This window comes from Choloepus didactylus, chromosome X (genome assembly GCF_015220235.1).
Source record: "Choloepus didactylus isolate mChoDid1 chromosome X, mChoDid1.pri, whole genome shotgun sequence".
NCBI lineage: Eukaryota > Metazoa > Chordata > Mammalia > Pilosa > Megalonychidae > Choloepus > Choloepus didactylus.
The window spans coordinates 19,478,368-19,500,650 of NC_051334.1; the positions used below are offsets into that span (position 1 = coordinate 19,478,368).

Here is a 22,283-nt window from a genome sequence, read left to right on the forward strand (position 1 = left end):
GAAGGTTGACCTATTAATAGGTGATATCAGCCCAGAACTCACACATTATGAAGGAAACTAGTTAAAGTTTTGAATTTGTAACCATACTTATCAGTGGTTCATAGTCCATCTGTATAGTAAATGAATTATGGGGAATGCATATCCAGTATTAGACTTACTCTTATAAGTTATTAATGAAAATGTGTCACTGTGCACTTGTAATAAGAGGGAGAACCTGTGCTAGAAACTGATATGGTATCAACAGGCAGAGGCAGGAACTAGAGTTAGTAAAACATGAAGGACTAATAACTACATTTTGAGTATTTACTGTAAATCATAGCTTACATGGATTATTACCTCATTGAATCTTTAAAAAAAAAAAACTATGACATAGATTTTTATACATATGTAAAATGAAAGCAGCAAACCAAAGAAAATATAGAGCTACTAGTTTGAGGCACTGGTTTTTTTAGACATTTTGCCTCTTGGCCGAGGAAATAGTTTTTAATAACCCATACCCCTTAGGTTGTGTCAGAATGACTACCAACATCAGATAGGTACTTCAGATGAAATTAGGCGCTGACACAGGTGAAATAATGGGTTGAAATTTTAAGTGACAATGATAGATTGAAGAATTGGTGAGAATTAAGTAATTAGGGCAAGTGAGCATGAATCAGACTTAAAAATTAGACAAAAAATTTCTCTATAAATACAAGATAGGAAAGGACCAGATTTGCATGAAGGTAGCGGATTGTAATCTAAGATTCGTTGTGGGTTGCAGTGTGTGAGAGGTGACATAGCGTGGGGACCCAGGGCCCAGGCTCCCCCTCCCTAATGGGGAATGAGGTCCCATAGCACATAGCAGCCTGTATGATAGGATAGAAGTTAAAAGTCAACAGACCACCTCCGGGAAGAAAGTATGTACAGATGGTATTGTAAACCACTTATCTTGTAAAGCATTGAAACTCCCCTCCCCAATCACTGTTGATAACAAATCTCCAGACCCCTATGTCCCAAGACCCTGATAAACTGTTCTCATATTCTATGGAATGTCTTTGTTCTAAACCCTTATAAGCTGCCTTTTGCACACCTACCTTTGTGTAATGCTGATTCCATTTTCCTCGGACAGCTGCCACTGGGGACCCTCTCCCATCTGTAAGCCCTAATAAAACTCATGTATGACTCCATACCTGGTGTGTTCTTTGATCTTAAGGCTGCACTGATCCGAGCCCTTTAAGAGCTGGGTGGAACAATTGATGTGCCAGCCAGGAGACCAAAGACCTGCCTGCCATAGTGGGCATGAGTCCTGGAAAGGGAGAATTTGTGGGGGAAATCCCAAATTGGCCTATATCATCCGTGTGGGGAGGGGTGGCCACCCTCCTGGACAAATGGGAGCTACCGTGTGAGTATGCGGACACCCTGAAAACGCTGGCGGGGTTGCTAACTGTTTTGCAACAGATAGCAGGACAAGTAAATTTTTTAATGCATTTTTTTATTGTGAACTTGAACATATATACATAACAGTGGTAACTTTCAATGTACGATTTGACAAGTAGTTAGAGGGAAAATTTCAAAAATGCTATGGGTTACAGTTCCACAATTTCAGTTATTTCCATTATTGTAAAATATAACATATACAGAAAGGTGTTAACTTTCAAAGTACAATTTAACAAGTAGTTATATAGGTAATTTCAAAGAATGTTATCGGTTACAGTTCCACAGTTTGGGTTCTTTCCTTATTGTGAAATATAAGGTATATACAGAAAGGTGATAACTTTCAAAGTACAATTTAATGAATAGTTATAGAGCAAATTTCAAAGAATGTTATGGGTTACAGTTTTACCTTTTCAGTTATTTCCTTTTAGCTATTCTAATACCCTAGCATCAAAAAAATATTAATATAAAGATTCTGTATTCGTAATGCTTTGTTAAATCCTATCTCGTCTGTTGCTACCCCTTCCTCTCATGTAATCACTTTCTCCATCTTCAGGGATGTCTAGGCAGTGACCACCCTAACTTGTTCATATTAAAGGAGGTGTCGATACTATGGGGAAGGGGTCTGCATCTGATTCTTGTTCCTAAAGGGGCTGTTGCCTCTGGGTTTTAGGACTTGTCTGGCATAGGAATGCTCTGGTGGATTTAAGATTTTAAGAGAGAAAATTTAGTGAGAGAATCTTTTATAGAACCTCAAATAAGGACCAAGGTATTTGGGGACTACTTTTGGTAAGGGCATAGCATACTGTGGCCATTTGGGGTATCTAGCTGGAGCTTAAATAAGAGTAACCAGCAGGATAGCCTCTCAACTCTATTTGAAATCTCTTAGCCACTATAACCTTATTTTGTTGCTTTTCTTTTCCCCCTTTTAGTCAAGTAGGCATTTTCAATCCCTTGATGCCAGGGCTCATTCCTGGGAGTCAAGGACAACTAAATTTGAGTAAGAAGAAAAGAGACCACCAAATAGCAGCAGCCATAGCATGACCCCTTTTAGGAGCCTTGTGGACGGCTACCAAGGCAAAACAAGTGGAGAAAGATACTGCACGCTGTTTAGAGGAGAAGGTAAAACTAGAAAGAGATACGTGTCTTGCCCAGGTGCAAATGAAGGTCTCTCTGACTAATTGCCTACTCTCAGTGGATGATTAGTTAGAGACTTTGGCATGCAGATATGCCTGAGTCAGAGGCCGTAAGTTGCCTCAGGCTCAATTCTGGAGGATTTTAGCTACTCCGGGATGGGACCCCAAAGTGTGGGACTCCATAACTCCATAGATTGCTCTGCAGAAGAGGAAGGGGAGGAAGAATGGGAGGTAGAGGAGGATGAAGAGCCCTGACAGGTGTGCCCCATAAATAGAACAGAAATGGAAGGCGTCATAAGATCAACCCTCTGGGGTTCAGCAATTCCAACCTCCTGAAAAGAAATTACACTATACTATGAGAGACTATACTGCTGCTGAATTGGACATTTTAGGGCAGTGGTATAGCCAAAAAATCAGGGAGCACCTACCCAATTGGCTTCTGAGATTATGGGACACTGGAGTAGAGGGAACAGTGCTTTCAGGGGTGGAGATGAGTAAACTGGCGTCCATTACAACCCACCCTTCGCTGCAACAATGCTTGTATGCTACCAATAACTGCCTCCTTATTGGTATGGCTGGTTGACAGTTATAAGGCTGCATCACCTAATGAAGAGGATAGATACACCACACAATACCCCTCATTGGAAAACTATGAAGGAGCTACCAGATGTTTTAAGTGGGCTAGGAATGAAGCATGCCATTTATGCCTCGGCTTTCGTAGGTCCTGACACTGAAGCTTTTACCACAGGAATGAAAGACATAGTATTGCATACTGCCCCCAACCATTACTATGGGCCTCTCGTGTCTGTGCTAAGTCCACTAGTAGGACAGCCCATTTCCCTTGCCACTCATGTCCAGTGCTCATGCTCCATGTCCATCCTGGGTTGCTAACACTACTCCACATCATCCTTTACTTTAAAGCCCAGGTTGATAGAGTAACCTCTTCTACAACATTGCTGGTCATCATGGCAGAGGGAAAAGAGAGAATGGTAAGCCATGTACTGGTTTGGAAACCTTCATGGAAGTGAAACATAACACTTCTTCTTACACTTAACTTGTCAAAGCAAGTCATGTAACCTCAGTGGCTTGAGGAAGTTCAATCCTTCCTTTAAAAAGGGCGATGCGTGTTGAAAGTCATAGTACAATCTGCCACAGCAGTGATGCTATGAAGAAAGAATACCATGATAGCATTAGATTAGAATTTTGATACAACTATATTGTTTATTTGAATGGATGGAAAAAGACAATAAAATTTTAATTTTAATTAAAAATTTAAAGATCAGAAAACAACATGGTAAAGGTCAAGTTTGAAGAATTTCTTCTCTCTGTTCAGTGGTGTTTTTAATTTGTGTGTGTATGTGTCTTGGTATTTTAAGCACAGTCTAGACAATGGAAGGTAGAGTGGGTGGAAGGGGAATAAATGACCTATTAAAGTTGTTTCCAAGCATAAATTTCTGGTTTATAATCACTCAGTGTGAGCTATTTAAAAAACCCAAATGGGTGCTGATTCTGTGGAATGTCTCTTTTCAAGGTGTACAAAATTAAGCCTCAATTTAAGCTTGTACAATTTAGTGGACAACTTAGTATCTATTAGGAAATAAATACCTTATCATCATTAATGATCTAAAATTTTTGAATGCTTGGGTCCAAATGGTACTTTTTTAAATGTTGCACACTGTTACTGAAAAAAAAAAAAAATGGTTCCATTTTGTCCAAGAAAATGCAATCTAAATAGATAAAAGAGACAAAGCTAAATAGGCTAAGTATGTTTTTTCAATAATCGCAGGAATTTGTTCCAGATACACCATAACATCCATTTATTTTCTTATGGCCAAGTAGATAATCTTGAATTGAAGAATTAATGTTTAATTTCTGTTGTTATTTATGACTAGGTACGGTATTTATCTTTGCTTGAATTCTTTAGTTGAGTTTGTTGCAAAGGAAAAATTGTCTCCCATCACCTAGACCCCATAGATGTTCTTTATTTCCCATGTGATATATTAGATGGTCATTACAATAAGTAAGTTGGACATCTGGAAGCTAGAAAGTCTTTTCATTGCAAAGAAATGTTAGCTTCATTGTATGAATATAAAGTTCTTGATATCTTTTATACAATATGAGCCTTCATGTAGAAAGGCCCAATTATTTTTATTGAAAATAACTGCTAAGATCATGCAGATCAGGTTTAAAAACAAACTCACATTTAAAATTATGAATCTCAGTCTTTTTATATAAAATGGAAGTGTGAAGAAACTAAATGTACTGTACTAGTTTGTTTGACAATTAGAACTTGTTTTTAAATATGATTTTTAAAATTTCATTTTCTATACCTAGGCTAGAAAACCGGTGTAAAATGTTTTTTATGGAATTTGAAAATAGAGAATCAATGGAATAAAATATTCATAACTGATAAATTCTGATATTTAAAGAGTATATAGAGCACCTTGGGAAATTAAGGAGGCAATACAGTTGACTAGAGGGCTCCTTTGAAAATATCCACCTTGTAATGGGCAAGACTAACAAATAGATAACTGTTGGAAACATAACACATGCAAAGTTAGTAGTTATTCAGCAGGCCATTCAAAACAATTTAGGTCTTGCCTCAAGACATGCAGAATACCCACACTTAGTTCATAAGGGGAATTAGCTCACTGCCTCTTCAGGTTTTCAACACAGAGCTGTTAAAGTTACAGGGATCATAATTACATTCATTGAGTTTTCTAGTCATTGGTATGTTTACGTTTTTACTTGTTATCCATTTGACACTTCAATTTGAAGTCTCATTGATTTTTTTGAATTTGTTGGAGACCCTTTTGGATGCTGAAAAAACAAGCTGCCTTCCTTCTACCCCCAACCCCAAGTCTATATACAAAAACATTATTACTTTCCACATCCATACAACTATTGGGACATTAGTTTATCATTATCAAATGAAAGACTGAAGTGATTAGAGCCAAATGGGGCTTCATTTTAGATGACTGAATGGGGAGAACTGAAAAAGAATTTTGAGGAGGAATATTATGCAAGGTGAGGAAAATATATAGCTATGTTCACCAGCAGAAAGACAAAGTAGTTCCAAGCCTTTTTATCACTGAGTGACTATTTTATTGTTTTTCTTTCCTATACCCCATGCCTTAAAAGATTTAAGGCTTCTGAACTGCATTTTGTAATAATTAGTAATTTGAAAATCATTTACACTACAGAAAGAAATGGTGAATAATATAACAAGCATGCAGATACCAACACTTGAAATTAACACATATTAACATTTTGTCATATTTGTTTTAGAACTTTTTTTATGAATTTGTTTGGATTTCTGCTTTGTCCCCTTCCTCAGATACAGCCATTAGTATTGGCATGTATGCGTCCAGTCCCTGTATATATACTTTACTTCACATAAATGTGTATTCAAAAACAATGCATTCTACTTCTAAATTTTAGTGAACAATAAAACAGCATGGGAATTAAACAGAAGGATTTAGGATTATGATAGGAAGATTAAAATAGCTCAAAAGTTTGATATAGTGGTTTTATGAGTTCCCCTGCTCCTTGGTGACTCCCCGTTAGCCTCAGGATAAAACTCATACTCCTTAACTGAATTTCGAGACATCACATGATCAGATTCCCCAACTTTTACCTCTTCAGCTTCAGCTCTCATTATTCCTCTTTCACATCTGTTTTATTCCCTGCTTTCAATTTTTTAGGGTATATACCTAACAGTGGAATTTCTAGATCATATGGTGATAACATGTTTAACTTTTTGAGGAGCCACCAAAGTGCTTTCCACGGTGGTTGCACCATTTTACATTCGCACCAACAATGCATGAGAGTTCTGATTTCTCTACATTCTCCCCAACACTTATTTTCTGTTTTTGTTTTGTTTATTTTTTAAAATAATAGTCATCCTAGTGTGTAGGAAGTGGTATCTCATGGTGGTTTCTATTTGTACTTCTATAATGGCTAACAATGAGCTTTCATGTGCTTATTGACCATTTGTATATCTTCTTTAGAGAAATGTCTGTTCAAGTGCTTTACCAATTTTTAAATTGGGTTGTTTGTCTTTTTGTTGTTCAGTTGTAGGAGTTCTCTGTGTGTTCTGGATATCAAACCCTTGTCGGTTATTTGATTTGCTACTATTTTCTCCCATTCTGTGGGTTGTCTTTTCACTTTGTTGATAATCAATAATTTTCTAGGTTTTCATAATGAAATATAAAATGTTAAGGTATTGAACTTGAGCCTCGGAAAAACAGAAAAATACTGCTTATTTTTAATTTATTGGTAAACTGACAAATATTAATTATTTTATATACCAAATATTTTTGCATAAAACTGCAGTCTCCTTTCTACAATTAACTCATCTTTATGTACAGATGTTTGTTTCACGCAACAGACTGTAAATGGAACTTTATACCCAAAGCTAGTCTGTATTGAAGATTATCTGCTACAATTTAACAACAAAAAGACAATCCAATTAAAAATTGCTTCTCCCTCTCCGATTACTGCTCTTTCTCTGTTACAACTCATATCCTATTTAATGTAATGAAAATCTTAGTTCTTTTAGAAATTGGTCATTTTCCTATTTCAACAAGATACCACCCCTCATGATCCTTTCCCCAAAACAATGGTGGCAGGAACACTAACAGGTTTGTGGCCATTGAGATGGTCCAAATGGTGAAGGGGTTGCCAAAGAAGCACTTTTGGCATGACTGTACATCTGCCTTGTTTCCCAAGGACTTTGAGGTGGCTGAAATTAAAGCTAATAAATGACATTTTGGTAAGGCACTCAAGAAGAATGCAGATGCCTGTCTTTTCAGCATGGACATCGTTCTTTGCACTTGGTACCATTAGATGTCAGCTTTCAGTCTTTGATGAATGTAAATTTAGTTTGGACTTTTATCTTCCCATCTAGAGCAAATATTTTACATGCTGGCACTGCTTTCTCTATGCCCGCCAAGCTATGTGATGGGCACTTTTCGTGGCTCTTTTCCATATATTATCATATAAAGGAATTGATTTCATTGTACCATGCTTCTACTACAAATGTCATGATAGACCAGAATCTGCTCTTTGCAGAATAAAAAGTAAAGTGAAGCATCTGGTTAATAACCAGGAACTAAATCTCTATGTTTTCTTCTCAGGTATCCCCTTCACTGTTATTTGCTTGGAGTTTTTATTAAATGGCCACTTCCCATTTTGTAACTGCTGCATAGACTATATTATATTTCTTTAGACCTGTGCTCCTGTCTAACATAGTAACCACTAGCCACATATGGCTATTGAAATTGAAATTCAAATTAAATTGTATAGAATTAAAAATTCAGTTCCCCATTTGCACTAGCTACATTTCAAGTGCTCAGCAGTCACATGTGCCTAATGGCTATTGAATTGGACAACACAGAAGCAAACATTTCTACTAATTTGGCTAGTTGTATTGGATGATACTGCTCTAGACTATTGTGGTATTCCTGCATGTGAGGACATAGCTTGGCAAAGTAGTTTTGTCATATATCCATCCTCAATATGGGATGTTATAAGGCAGAAAACTGAAAAGGTAATCAGACCAAGAATAAGTGGTAAATGGGTAAGGATTGTTCCATCTTGCTACTAAAAACAAATCACCCTTCCCACGTGAAAAAGTTGTTAGAAACTGTTTTAGTTTCCTAGGCTAGTCTAAGTAGATACCATGAAATGTGTTGGTTTAAACAATGGGAATTTATTAGCTTACAGTTTTGAGGGTGCGAGAATGTTCAAATCAAAGTGATGCTTTCTTCCCAAAGACTGGCTGCCAGTGATCCTTGGCTCCTCTGCTACACGGCAAGGCGCATTGCAGCACCTGGCACCTTCTGGCCTCTCCCTTCTCTTCCAGGTTTCATTGCTTTCAGCTTCTTGCTTCCATGGCTTCCTCTCTCTCTCTGTCTCTCTCTCTCTCTGGGGTACATACAGCTTCAAACCATCACAGAAGCTAGTTTTTTAAAAAAATAGAAAAGGCTGTGAGAATGTCTCAAAACTAGTGATAAAGAAAGGGTTTGTCCTTTCTTTTTACAAAATAAGAATTTTGTTTTTACTCCTCTCCAGATAATTATGGTCCATATTATATTGTACTCTCTTTCCTCTGAGGACAACTCATCTAAATCATTTCTACTCTTTACAATCCTTCACCCTTTTTAAGCCCCTAACCAGATTTGTGTCTCCTTTCCCCTGGTTGATGAATTTGCCACATTAATTGTATTGTTTTGAGGAGATGGAAGGTATTTGATATATTTTTGATTCACCTGTTTTTCCCACTGATATTGCACAGAATCAGTCAGTCTTCCTTTTTGATGTATTTACCATATTGACCCCTGTACTGATACCTTCTCCTTGGTGTGTATATAGAGCCTCCATCTCCTGTAATCCCCTAAGAGTAATGACAGTAATCATGTTATATTGAGCATTGCCTAGACATTCTTTCCATTTATAATCTTTATGTTAGTTGAGTTATATAAACATGTTTATATCTCTATGCCTTTGTGTAAATTAGCATATCTTGATACACTCTAAACTGCATCCATCTTCTTTCCCTCCTTTCTTTTTCTTTTCCATCGGTTTGACCCTGCTTCCTACAAACCTACTTTTATAATTCCTTTCCCCTACCTTGAAACATTTCTTGGAAGAGCAGTTTATATTAGTTGCTGTTATTTACAATCTGAACTCCCTATCCTTGTCCCTTTCAGCTAGAGTTTTATCTCCAGCTTTATATTAAAACTGATTCTCAAACGTTCTCATCATCGTTTTGCTCAGTCTCTCACTGAATTCTCTCACTTGAATTGTTTATCACTTTTCCCTTTTTAAAACTTTCTCTTTCTTTATCTTCTGTAACACCACTTTTATGCAACCAGCTCCTCCTCTGTCTGGCTCATAAACATAAGCATGGTCTCAAGTTCTGTCTTCATATTTCTTCTCAATGTACATATTCTACTTTGATGAACTCCTTTTTATTCCTTATAGCCTTAACTGTCACTTTGTCAGTATCTCCCAGATCTGGCTTTATCTTAATTCCAATTCATCTTTTTTAGCCGCTTGCTGGATATCTTTATATTATATGTCTTCTCTCTGCTACTTCTAATTTCACATGACCAAAATATAATTATTTTAATGTCTCCAAAATCTCTCCTGCCATCTCTACTATGCCGTTCACCCATTTACTCAGGCTTGAAACTCTGGAATAATTTTTAACTCTTCCCTCTCTATTATTCTCTGTATTTAACCAGTCACAAAATTCTCTCATTTTTGGCTAAATTTAAGTCATCCAGCTATCCTCATCTCCCCTTCCACGATCATAGCCTCAGTTCAAGCCCTCATTGCATATCACATTTTCTATTGAAAGAGTTTTCTGACTGATCTCCCTGCCTCCAGTTTCCCTCCCTTCCAAATCCACTGCTTCCCCATCATTATCATAAAACAAATTGGATCACATACTTCCCATACTCAAACATCTGTGAATGCTCCCTTTGTATCAGAGTAAAGTTCCCTCCCTAGAGTTCAAAAATCTATTTGATGTGTCTAGAAAGATTCAAAGCTTTGCAGAGACTCCCATATCTGAGACATGGTGCCAAAGTTGCTCCTGTAACTTAAGGGACTAGGAGGAAAGGAACAGGAGACAGTTATTGTTAGCAGGACCAGAGAGTGTCAACCCCCACCCACCCCAACCAAAACATACACACACTCGAAACTCACATTGCTGCATAATACCATGGTACTAGGAAAGCTACCCTGATTTCAATCCCTCCCCAAGGAAAATCAAGAGATATTGTCAATGGACTGAGTTAAGCTTTTGCCACCCTGATAGAATGGAGCTTCAAAATAGAAATTAGATTATTACAGGGAAAAAAAAAATTTCCCTTTAAAGCAGAAGCAAAATTCTTAAAGCAGAAACCAGCCCAGTTTTGGTAGCTCTCTACAATATGACCCCATCTTATTTTTTTTTTTTTTCTTTTTTTGCTATCTTTCCCACTGCATCCCCTCCACATCTTACACTCTAGCCTAGCTGAATCAGTCTCCCTCCTCCTTATTGATGATGCCTTTGTTCAGCATATTCACACAACCTGAAATGTTCTTTTCCCTGCAACCCCCATTTTTCAGATTTCAGAGCCATTTAAGACTAGCTAAAATACCATCTCCTCCAGTAAGTCATTCTAGAGTTAAGTCAGAATTTATTTCCTTTCTTTCTGTTAGCATTTATTTTGTATACCTGGTATTATCAGTTGAATGTTTTCTCCTCCAGTAAATAATGAAATCATCATGGACAAGGACCAAATATAATTTATCTTTGATCACCCAATAGTGCCTGACAGTGAACAGTACTTGGAAGATGCCAAAAAACATTTTGGTGGAAACTGAATTGTGACTTGAATGAATGAATGAATAAGACTATAGAACTAACTCATTGCATGAATTAATCACTTAGACATTTGAAGACATTTTGATAGCTTAATAATAGCCAAGTATGTGAAGTATTCAGTGTGAAGGTACTATGTCAAAGGCTCACACAAATGGATTGTTTAAATATTACTTGCAAGCAAAACAATATTTTTATATTTTTTGTAAAAGTACACTATTATATATATATATATACACTGAAATGAAACATGAAAATTTGTGGTATTAAAGTTTCATGAAAATATAATTATATATATATATCATTCGAGGCATACAGTATCTTTATGTTTCTAATATTAATAACCTATATACTGTTTTTAGGAACTATAATACACAGTTGATGAGAAATATTACTTTTACTGAGCATTATGACCCCAGGAGCTTAAAGCTTGTTGAGAAAGTGTGGAACGTCAATGGTAGCATGTAGGAATAGAAATTTTTCTGTGTATTCTGCTCAGCATTGTTTCACAGAAAGGGTAACTGATTATGATTCTGTGTGGGTGTGTAGCTTATATGTGGGAGGCTGCTTCTGTGCATACTTACTTTTCCAAGAAGAAAAATGTTCAAATTTAAGAAACTCCTCATTTTTAGGAATAATATCTCCTCATTAAGAATTTGGTCCATATAAATATATATCACATAGTTTGTAGAAGCATTATGTGGAAAAGGATAAAGAAGAAATGCAAGTTTTATTTTGCACGTACAGTAAAAGACAGCTTGAACTACTGAAGAGAATTTCTGGGAGTATGTAGTGTCATAGTTCTAAATCCAATTTTAAAGATCTAAATTTAATTGTAGCCTAAAAATAAGTAGAATGTCAGAAGTGTACCTTTCCTTAACATGAATAGGTTTCTAAAATGTAGATTTTTCCATATATAGTACTATTTTCTTTTTTTTTTTTTTTTTTTTTTTTTTTTTTTTGAGTGGCTTCTGATTTTATTAGATTTCTGATAAATAGGGTATAAACAAAGCATCCCAGAGACACTGGCTCAACAAAGTACAGAGTCATAGTGACAGACTCATGAATCTTTGGTTCTGCTTGTATATGCATGTAGAAAATCTGGAGTTCTTATGATTTCTTATGCATTTCTGGGGGACTCCTGGGTGTATTTCTTGGGTTCATTACAAACCATTGGTTACCATTGGTCGGTCATTTTCCTCCTTACCTGCTCTGCCTCTTTGGGGAGACTGGTGATGTTGGTAAAGGCACAGGGAAGGCAGAGAAATTGCTTTGGAAGGCTAGCTAGTCACCAGCCACTTACCACAGCTTGTGGCACTCGCCTCAGGAGTTCAGCCACCATTCAGGGCCTGGCTAGTCCTAAGCCCTGAGGCTCTAATATCTCATTTGCCAGCACACTGAGACAAGGACCATCCTTCAGGGCTGACTGGCATTAACCGAGCACTCAGCGCCTTTTCTCCTATGGGCCAATTTGTGAAATTTTAGAGATCAGTACAACTGTCAAGAGATGAGAATGCTTGGATTGGCAGAAGATTGATGCATAAGGAATCCAAAGGTTAGGAGTGATCTGATTCTAAGAAGTTTCTACCAGCTACAGCAAGTTGAGGTACTTTAGGGATGGTGTTGCCCAAAACTCAAAAGGCTAGTGTTCAGTCAGAATTCCTTTTCCTCTGGACAACACTTGTCTGGTTATTTGTCAACATTTTCTTCCTCTGGGATCCTGTTTTTTTCCCCTGCTTCTGTGGGTGATCATTTTCCATTCATGTGGCTTTTCCTCCAATCGTGAGTCTGATATACTTGATTAGGATTCTACTTACAATCAAATGCCAGTTCTGCCTCCTGGAGACAGCTCTCAATTACTTTGATTGGAATTTTAAGTGTTCACAAACATTCCCATCATACATTTGTAAAGACCTCTGGGGTTTACTTTCATAGATGAATAATATATGTAGTGATATAGATATATTCTAGTGTTTATTCATTCAGCAAATATTTATTGTATACCTACTATCTGCCAGTTACCAGGCTAAAGGCTGGGATAATAATGATTAGTAAGACAAGCACAGTTCCTGTCCTTCTCAGCTGCTAGTGATGAGAACGAGAACATCTTCACCTCTAGTCCCTGGGTGTGGTGACTGCCAAAACCTCAAATGTTAATGCTCCGGGAGTGTCCACTAATGATGGTCAGTTTTCCTTGTTCAGGGCCCCATTGCCCTATGTACTTTCCTGCCAGAGGTGGTAGTGGGCCAGCTGGGTCTGTCCCTAAGTCTGAGCTAAGGGCAGCCAGGGCCATGAGAGCACGCATATGTGTACTAAGGGTGCCATCTTCTGATGCTACTGAGGCTGGTGGCATCTATGCCAACCACCCTGCTCCTCCAACCTGTTTTAGCATTTATTCACTCTTGTCTAGGACTTATTTTCATATTAAAACTTGAGCTTGTGATCTTTTGGGAAAAGATTTGGTCCCAAGTTTTAATAAAACCCTCACTTAAGAATAAAATATTTTAAAATCACATTTTGATGGAAATGAAGCAACTTACTAATTAAAATGAATCCCCCAAAGTAACTAGGGCTATTTAAATATTTGGCATGATAAAATGAGCCTCATAAAATTATAGCTTAACAAAATAGAGCATAGTTATTTAGCTTCTATTCTCCCTAATATGAAGTAGCAGGTTAATATCTGTGTTGTTTTGTTTTAAATTTGCTGTGTCTTAGCCCTTTGTGAAAGCCTCTGTCTTTCAATAATGATCGGATTGAGCTGGGCTAAAAGAAGGTAGGGATACAGGCAAATAGAAGCAGTTATTCAAAGTAGTAAGCTATTAAATAAAGAAATAAATTGGGGGAACATATAACTAAAATACATATCTCTGAAGATCTGAAAACGCTTTAGAATAAGCCAGCAGATACTGTTTTTAAATCAGTTTACTGATTTATGAATTCTATATATTTGATTATTTTTGATTTGGATTGATTTGGTGCTCCTCTATCATATGATTTCCTATTAAATAAACCAAGTGCTTCTCAGAATACAACCTTCATCAAAATCATATTGGGAGGCACCCACTGTAGATCTACTGAATCAGAATTCTGGGGGATGACATTTGGGGATCTGAATTTTAACCTGCTCCCCAAGTGATTCTTGGATATACAGAACCAAAATCTGAAAACTACTACAGTAGCTTAACTGCTTTTGAATACAGTTATGATGGTTTTGCAGTGATACCTTTATTTTCACTGCCTAAAGATCTACTTTTTCCAGGGCCCAATTAAAACCAGACTTCTGTGAAACCTTTCCTGATTTTTTTTTTTTTTGAGTCAGAGTTCATTGCTCCCTCCTCTGCTTTTCCAGCCCTATGATTGTGACTTTATTATAGAAACTGTGGGTGTCCCAAAAATCTTAGTGCTGATTTAAGCATTGATAACTTCAGATGTATAAGTGCTACAAACAGTAAATGTCATTTGAAATTTTAATTGTTTAAATTTATTTCATAATCATTTAGTTTTGTTTATTTTAATTAGTAAGTTTTTTATTTTAATATTTTTATGTGACAGTTTTTTAGACTGGTGAAAGAAACTTGGCCACCTTAGTCACCTGATATATCTCTCTTACAGTTTTTCTTGTGATAGGTCAAAATTGTATGCATTAATGCCTCATTCTATGAATAATCTTAAGGCTAGGATCACAAATGTAATCCTTTCAATCACTGAGCAACAGCTGATGAAAGTTTTTACAAAGTTTGAAATTTGAGTAGGGCTAACACAGTGGTCATATTGAATTTTAATAAGAAATATATCAATATTGTAAAGTTTAAATATTTTATCTTTCATATGTTTTGTATAATTTTGTGACATTTATACTTCTAAAGTTATTAAAACATAAAATTACACAAACACTTTTGGGACACCACATTGTTTTTTTCCATACTAAAGAGAAGTTGTATGTTTATAGAACAATCATGCATAAAATACAAGATTCCCATTTACCACCCTATTATTAACACGTTGCATTGGTATGGAACATTTGTTACAGTTGATGACAGCATATTTTTATAACTGTACTGTTAAATATAGTCCATGGTTTAACTTAAGGTTCACTGTTTGTGTAGTATACTTCCATGGATTTTTTTAAAATTATTATTCTCTTACCATATATATAGCTTAAAATTTCCCCATTTAACCACATTCATATATATACATATATATTTCAGTGTTGCTAATTACATTCACAGTGTTGTACTACCATCACCACCATGGGTGTGAAATGGTATCTCATTGTGGTTTTGACTTGGCGTTTCCCTGATGACTAATCATGTTGAACATCTTTTCATATGCTTCTTGGTCATTTGTATATCTTCTTTGGAGAAGTGTCTATTCAAGTCTTGAGCCCATTTTTAAATTGTATTGTTTGGTTTTTTGTTGTTAAGTTGAAGTATTTCTTCATGTCTTCTAGATATTAAATTGGATATGTGGTTTCCAAATGTCTTCTCCCATTGTGTAGGTGGTGGTTTTACTTTCATGACAAAGTCTTTTGAGATGCAAAAGTTTTTCATTTTGATGAGTTTCCATTTATCTTTTTCATTTGTTGCTTGTGCTTTAGGTGTAAAGTTTAAGAAACCATTGCCTAACACAAGGTCCTAAAGATGCTTCCCTACAGTTTTTTCTAGGAATTTGATAGTTCTGGTTCTTCTATTTAGGTCTTTGATCCATTTTGAGTTGATTTTTGTATAAGATGTGAGGTAAGGGGTCCTCTTTTATTTTGCAAATGGAGATTCAGTTTTCTCAGCACCATTTGTTGAAGAGGCTATTCTTTCCCAATTGAGTGGTCTTTGTCATCATGTCAAAGCTCAGTTGGCCATAAATGTGAGTTGATTTCTGAGCTCTTACTTTGATTCCATTGGTCTGTATGCCTCTCCTTGTCCCAGTACCATGCTGTTCTGATTACTGTGGCTTTGTAATAAGTTTAAGATAAGGAAGTATGAGCCCTCCAACTTCATTCTTCTTTTTCAAGATGGCTTTAGGCATTTGGGGCCCCTTATCTGTCCATATAGATTTGATGATTGATTTTCCATTTCTGCAAAGAAGGTTGTTGGAATTTTGATTGGGATTGTGTTGAATCTATAAATTGCTTTGGGTAGGACTGACATCTTAATGATATTTAGTCTTCCAATCCATGTACATGGATTATCCTTCCATTTATTTGGGTATGCTTTGATTTCTTTTATTAAAATTTAGTAGTTTTCTGTGTATAAGTCCCTTACATTTTGGTTACATGTATTCCTAGGTATTTGATTCTTTTAGTTGCTATTGTGAATGGAATGTTTTTCTTGATTTCTTCTTCTGGTTTTTCTTTGCTTGTGTATAGAAACACTACTGATTTTTGAGTATTGATCTTGTACCCTACCACTTTGCTGAATTCGTTTATTAGCTCTAGGGGCTTTGTTGTGGTATTTTCAGGATTTTCTGTATATGGGATCATGTCATCTGCAAATAGAGAAAGTTTTACTTTCCAATCTAGATGACTTTTATTTCTTTTTCTTGCCTATTTGCTGTGGCAAGAACTCCCAGGTACAATGTTGAATAACAGTGGTGACACTGGTCATCCTTGTCTTGTTCCTGCTCTTAGAGGGAAAACATTCTGTCTTCCACCATTAAGTAGGACATTAGTTATGGGGTTCTCATGTATTCCCTTTATCGTGTTGAGGAAGTTTCCTTGTATTCCTAGTTCTAAGTGATTTTATCAAGAAGAGTTGCTGGATTTTGTCATTTGCCTTTTCTGCATCAATTGAGATAATCTTATGTTTTTGTTTTTTTTTCCTTCATGTTGTTAATGCAGTATATTACATTAATTGATTTTTTCATGTTGAACCAACCTTGCATACCAGGGATAAATCCCACTTGATTGTGATGTATTATTCTTTCAATATGCTGTTGGATTCAGTTTGCTGTATTTTGTTGAGGATTTTTGCATCTATATTCGTAAGAGATATTGGTCTGTAGTTTTCTTTCCTTGTGATAACTTTGTCTGGCTTTGGTATGAGGATGATGTTGGCCTCGTAGAATGAGTTCAGGAGTGTTCCCTCCTCTTCAATTTTTTTGGAAAAGTTTGAGCAGAATTGGAGTTAAGTCTTCTTGGAATGTTTGGAAGAATTCCCCTGTGAAGCCATCTGGTCCTGGGCTTTTCTTTGTTGGGAGGTTTTGATTACTGATTCAGTCTTTATACTAGGAATTGGCTTGTTGATATCTACTAATTCACCTTGAGTCAATATAGGTAGTTTGTGTGTTTCTTAGAATTTATCCACTTCATCAAGGTTGTCCTAATTTATTGGCTTACAGTTTTTCTTTGTATCCTTTTATAGTCCTTTTTATTTCAACGGGGTCAGTAGCAATGTCACCCTTTTCATTTCTGATTTTCGATATTTGTATCCTCTCTTTTTATGTTTTTCAGACTAGCTAAACATTTGTCAATTTTATAGATCTTTTCAAAAAAGCCACTTTTCTGTTGATTCTCTCTATTGTTTTTTGTTTTTTTTTCTATTTCATTTATTTCCACTCTAATCTTAGTTATTTCCTTCCTTCTGCTCACTTTGGGTTTAGTTTCCTCTTCTTTTGCTAGTTCTTGCAGTTTTTGAGGTTACGTCTTTGATTTGAAGTCTTTCTTTAATGTAATCATTAAAAACTATAAATTTCCCTCTCAGCACTATCTTCTTTGTCTCTCATAATGTTTAGTATGTTGTATTTTCATTTTCATCTGCCTGAAGATATTTCCTAATTTCACTTGTGATTTCCTCTAACCCACTGGTTGTTTAAGAATATGTTGCTTAATTTCCACATATTTGTGAATTTTCCATTTCTCCCTGTTATTGATTGCGATAGCTTCACTCCGTGTGGTCAGAGAAGATACGTTGTATAATTTCAATATTTTTTTGATTTATTGAGACTTGTTTTGTGACCCAATATATGGTCTATCCTGTAGAATGACCCATGTGCACTCGAAAAAAATGTGTATTCTGTTTTTGTTGGGTGAAGCTTTCTATGTATATATGTCTGTTGGGTCTTGTTGGTGTAGAGTATTGTTCAAGTCTTTTTATTTCCTTAGTGACCTTCTGACTTCTACCCATTGTTGAAAGTGGTGTATTTAAAGTCTTGTCGTTACCGGGACACTACATATTTAAACTTGTGTGAATGCCTTTCTCCCTGAACTGTGTTTCTCTAAGTCTGGGGCCATGTGTTATTTATCTTTATATTCCTAGCACAGTCAATATTTTCTGAATTAAGGGGAAAAATATACCTTTATACTTTGTCCAATTATTTTAATATACATTGACTATTACACTATGAAATATACTTTGATATGGTTAACATATTTAAATTTTAGTATTTAAATATCAAATATATTACTATATTTAATATTTAATAATATTTACTGTGCTTCAATCCATTGCACTTATTATCCTTATAGATGCTCGAATTACTTCATCTTTGGCCAAGGGGATTCTCTTCATGTTGGCTTCTGTGTCCTACTTACATAATCCTAGCAGTCTTTGGTAGCTTCCCTCTGTCTTATATCACAATAGAATCCAAGCTCATCTTGTACATTTCATATCCCAGGTGTGGAATCAGCCATTTTCCAAGAAGCCCTGGGAAATGTTATTTCAAGACCACAAACTATGGGACATTCCTTGTTACTGGATTGGTTACTGTTTCTCGGCATTTTCAATGGGCAGAGTTAGGTAATACATAATATATCAGGAATTCTATTGATACTTCCATTCAAATTCGGGATTCTAGGGTTTTTACTTAACTTCAGTCTTACATCTATGTCTGCTTTTTTTATCTTATCAATGACACTAAGTTATAGAATGACATTTTCATATAATTCTTCATATGTTTTGTCCTATAAAACAATTTTAGCAAAACAATAACAGAATAGCAGCATGTCTACCAACAACCAATATGATTACTGAAAGAAACCATTTAAAATATTTTTAACAGTTCTTTTGTTATATTACACTAGGGATGTGCAAGTAAGTTATTATTATTTAAAGAGACTTACTCTGTATGATTATACCACTAACAGGACATACATTTAGACCTTATTTACTTTTTCCCTTGAGAATCCCTTTAAAATTTGGACATTTAATCATATCCTCTGATTCTGGGAAGGTAAGCAAATAATAAAGCTTGCATCTCTTGTAGCTGAAACAAGCTGTAGAGGCAGCCTGGGGAAACTGGGCAACTTCCCAGCTTTTCCCAAAACATCTTTTCCCAGTGTAATTGTGTTTGAAGCTAATTTCTATAAAATTGGGCTCTTTCAAACTCAGATGTAAGTACAAATCCATTTTCCAAATATAAATGTTTTATCTACACCTTGGCTACTGTGTACACATAATTCATACTTAATTATTAAGAGTTGACTTTGTATAAGTATATGGACATAGATATGACTATATTTGTAATAAACTTTCCCTTTGCCACAGGAGCCACTCAGAAAGGCAAGGCTCAATGCTTAAGTATTTCTATTAGTTTATGAAATGAATCAGACCTAAATTTAAGTTTTAAAAAATGCACTTCTTTAATATGAATCTATACTTCTTCTCACATGATATTGTGGTAAAATATCATTATCATAAACTGTGTTGAACTTGATTTCTTTCTGTTAACATTAAATTCAAGAAAAAAATAAAAGGAACTGTCATTCCTTAAAATATGTAGAATATGGATTTTTTTTCAAAATTAGATTGCCAAATAAGAAAAATTAGTCATTAATTTTTTATTTTGAAATAAAGGCAATTAGTTTTAAAATTTAAAATAATCATACAGAGAGAGCAACAGTAATACATGGTTAAATGTATTTATTAAAATACAGTATGCCAGACACTGTACCAAGCAATTTGTCTCATTTTCTTATTTAAGCCTCACAACACCCTTATAGGTTATTACTAATACCATGCCCATTTTATAAATTCCTAGAGGAAACTGAGACTCGGGAACATTGTTACTTGCTTAAGGTCATTTTGCTATATTATTGCTTTTTGTAAATCTAGCAATTGAAGGTAAAAACAAAGTGGCAATTTTTAAAAATAATTTTTTATAATTTCCAAAACTCAAATTTAGGGTACAAGTACTATAAACTTGATATTAGCATGTCTCAATTTAAAAGACATAAAATCAAGTATATTTAACACTTTGCAATAGTTGAAATATAAAAGTGTTTATGATATTTTTATATTGGAGATATTCTAACAAAGTACATTTATCTCAGGTAACATTTTAGATAGAAAATGGTTACAGTAAGTTTTCTAATACTACTTTCTAAAAGTCTAATGTGTGTTGCCCTGTATTATATGTGTTTAAAATCAGTAAAATTAGAAAATATGGGTAAGCAAAAATAAGAATATCCCCTCTAACTGGCCATCAGAGCAAACCACTGTTAATATTTTGGTATAAAACATTCCTGATTTTTTCCCCATTCTTACTGGGGTTTTTGTTTTGTTTTGTTTTGTTTGCTGGAATTGTCAATTTTTTTTTTTTCAAATTATAGTATAATTACTAAGAAAATGTTTTAAAAAGAATTCTTGACATGTTGAACCTAATTTATGGTTTCTTTTCTTCAGGATTGTACTGTGTATGAAACAGAAAATAAAATTCTTCATGTGGTAAGTATACTTAGATTTATATCCATCTTCATTAGAGAATGTTTCTTTGTTTAACTAGTAATTAAATAAAAGGCTATAGCTTATAAAAATAGTGAGCCATAATAAAAAATCTAGTGGGCAATTAAGTGTGTATTTTATAGGAAATGTAGAAAAGAATCAAAACACAAATTATGTGAGTTATAACCATTCTGTTGTATCTAATAGAAAAATATGATATAATATTTTAGAAATGCAATATGTATCATGGTTGGAATATAATAAAATAATGAATCTAAAAAAAGATAAATTGAAATGTGAATTTTTCACCTTTATCCATGACAAAAGGAGATCGGAGAAAGGTACTCTATCACAGTTAAATTATCTCTGTCATCATTTGTATGAAATACTTCATAAAGTAATTGAATTTCCTTTGCTGTGATTCCATACTCACCAAACAACCTTCTGAATTTTAATTTGGCAATATTTGTTGACTCAGTTAATGAATTTGCAGATTTATTATTACTAGAAATGTAGTTTGAGTACATTATTCCTTGTAGAAAGGCATATCCATTTTTGTTAAGGAATAGTTCAGTTCACCACTTCTGTTTGTAAATCACTTTCTTGGGTGATGCCAGTCTGTCCTAAGAACTGCTTCACTCTGGTGTGAGATTATGTTGTTTCTTCATATGCCAGATCCCAGTTGGTGAAGATCCATATACCTGCCAAATGATACTTTCCTCTTTTATTCCTACTTTCACTTATAAGTTCTATATTTCTGAAATATTTTAATATTATTAAAACAAAAATGCATCATTTTGTGTTTGAAAAAGGAATTATTTTTTTTTTTTAATCATCATTTTATTAAGATATATTCACATACCACGCAGTCATACAAAACAAATTGTACTTTCGATTGTTTACAGTACCATTACATAGTTGTATATTCATCACCTAAATCAATCCCTGACACCTTCATTAGCACACACACAAAAATAACAAGAATAATAATTAGAGTGAAAAAGAGCAATTGAAGTAAAAAAGAACACTAGGTACCTTTGTCTGTTTGTTTGCTTCCCCTACTTTTCTACACATCCATCCATAAACTAGACAAAGTGGAGTTTGGTCCTTATGGCATTCCCAATCCCACTGTCACCCCTCATAAGCTACATTTTTATACAATTGTCTTCGAGATTCATGGGTTCTGGGTTGTAGTTTAATAGTTTCAGGTATCCACCACCAGCTACCCCAATTCTTTAGAACCTAAAAAAGGTTGTCTAAAGTGTGCGTAAGAGTGCCCACCAGAGTGATCTCTCGGCTCGTTTTGGAATCTCTCTGCCACTGAAGCTTATTTCATTTCCTTTCACATCCCCCTTTTGGTCAAGAAGATGTTCTCCATCCCACGATGCCGGGTCTACATTCCTCCCCGGGAGTCATATTCCACGTTGCCAGGGAGATTCACTTCCCTGGGTGTCTGATCCCACGTAGGGGGGAGGGCAGTGATTTCACCTTTCAAGTTGGCTTAGCCAGAGAGAGAGGGCCACATCTGAGCAACAAAGAGGCATTCAGGAGGAGACTCTTAGGCACAAATACAGGGAGGCCTAGCCTCTCCTTTGCAGCAACCGTCTTCCCAAGGGTAAAACTTATGGTAGAGGGCTCAACCCATCAAACCACCAGTCCCCTATGTCTGTGGTCATGTTAGCAACCATGGAGGTGGGGTAG

The 22,283-nt window shown here is 35.4% G+C and overlaps 1 protein-coding gene across 1 annotated transcript in view; it reads left to right on the top strand.

Moving 5' to 3' along the window:
• Positions 1-22,283, top strand: part of CNKSR2 (connector enhancer of kinase suppressor of Ras 2) — a 308,883-nt gene that overhangs the window by 93,126 nt on the left and 193,474 nt on the right. Inside the window, 1 exon segment of the mRNA XM_037821616.1 lies at positions 20,544-20,585. Coding sequence (XP_037677544.1) covers positions 20,544-20,585 — 42 coding nt within the window.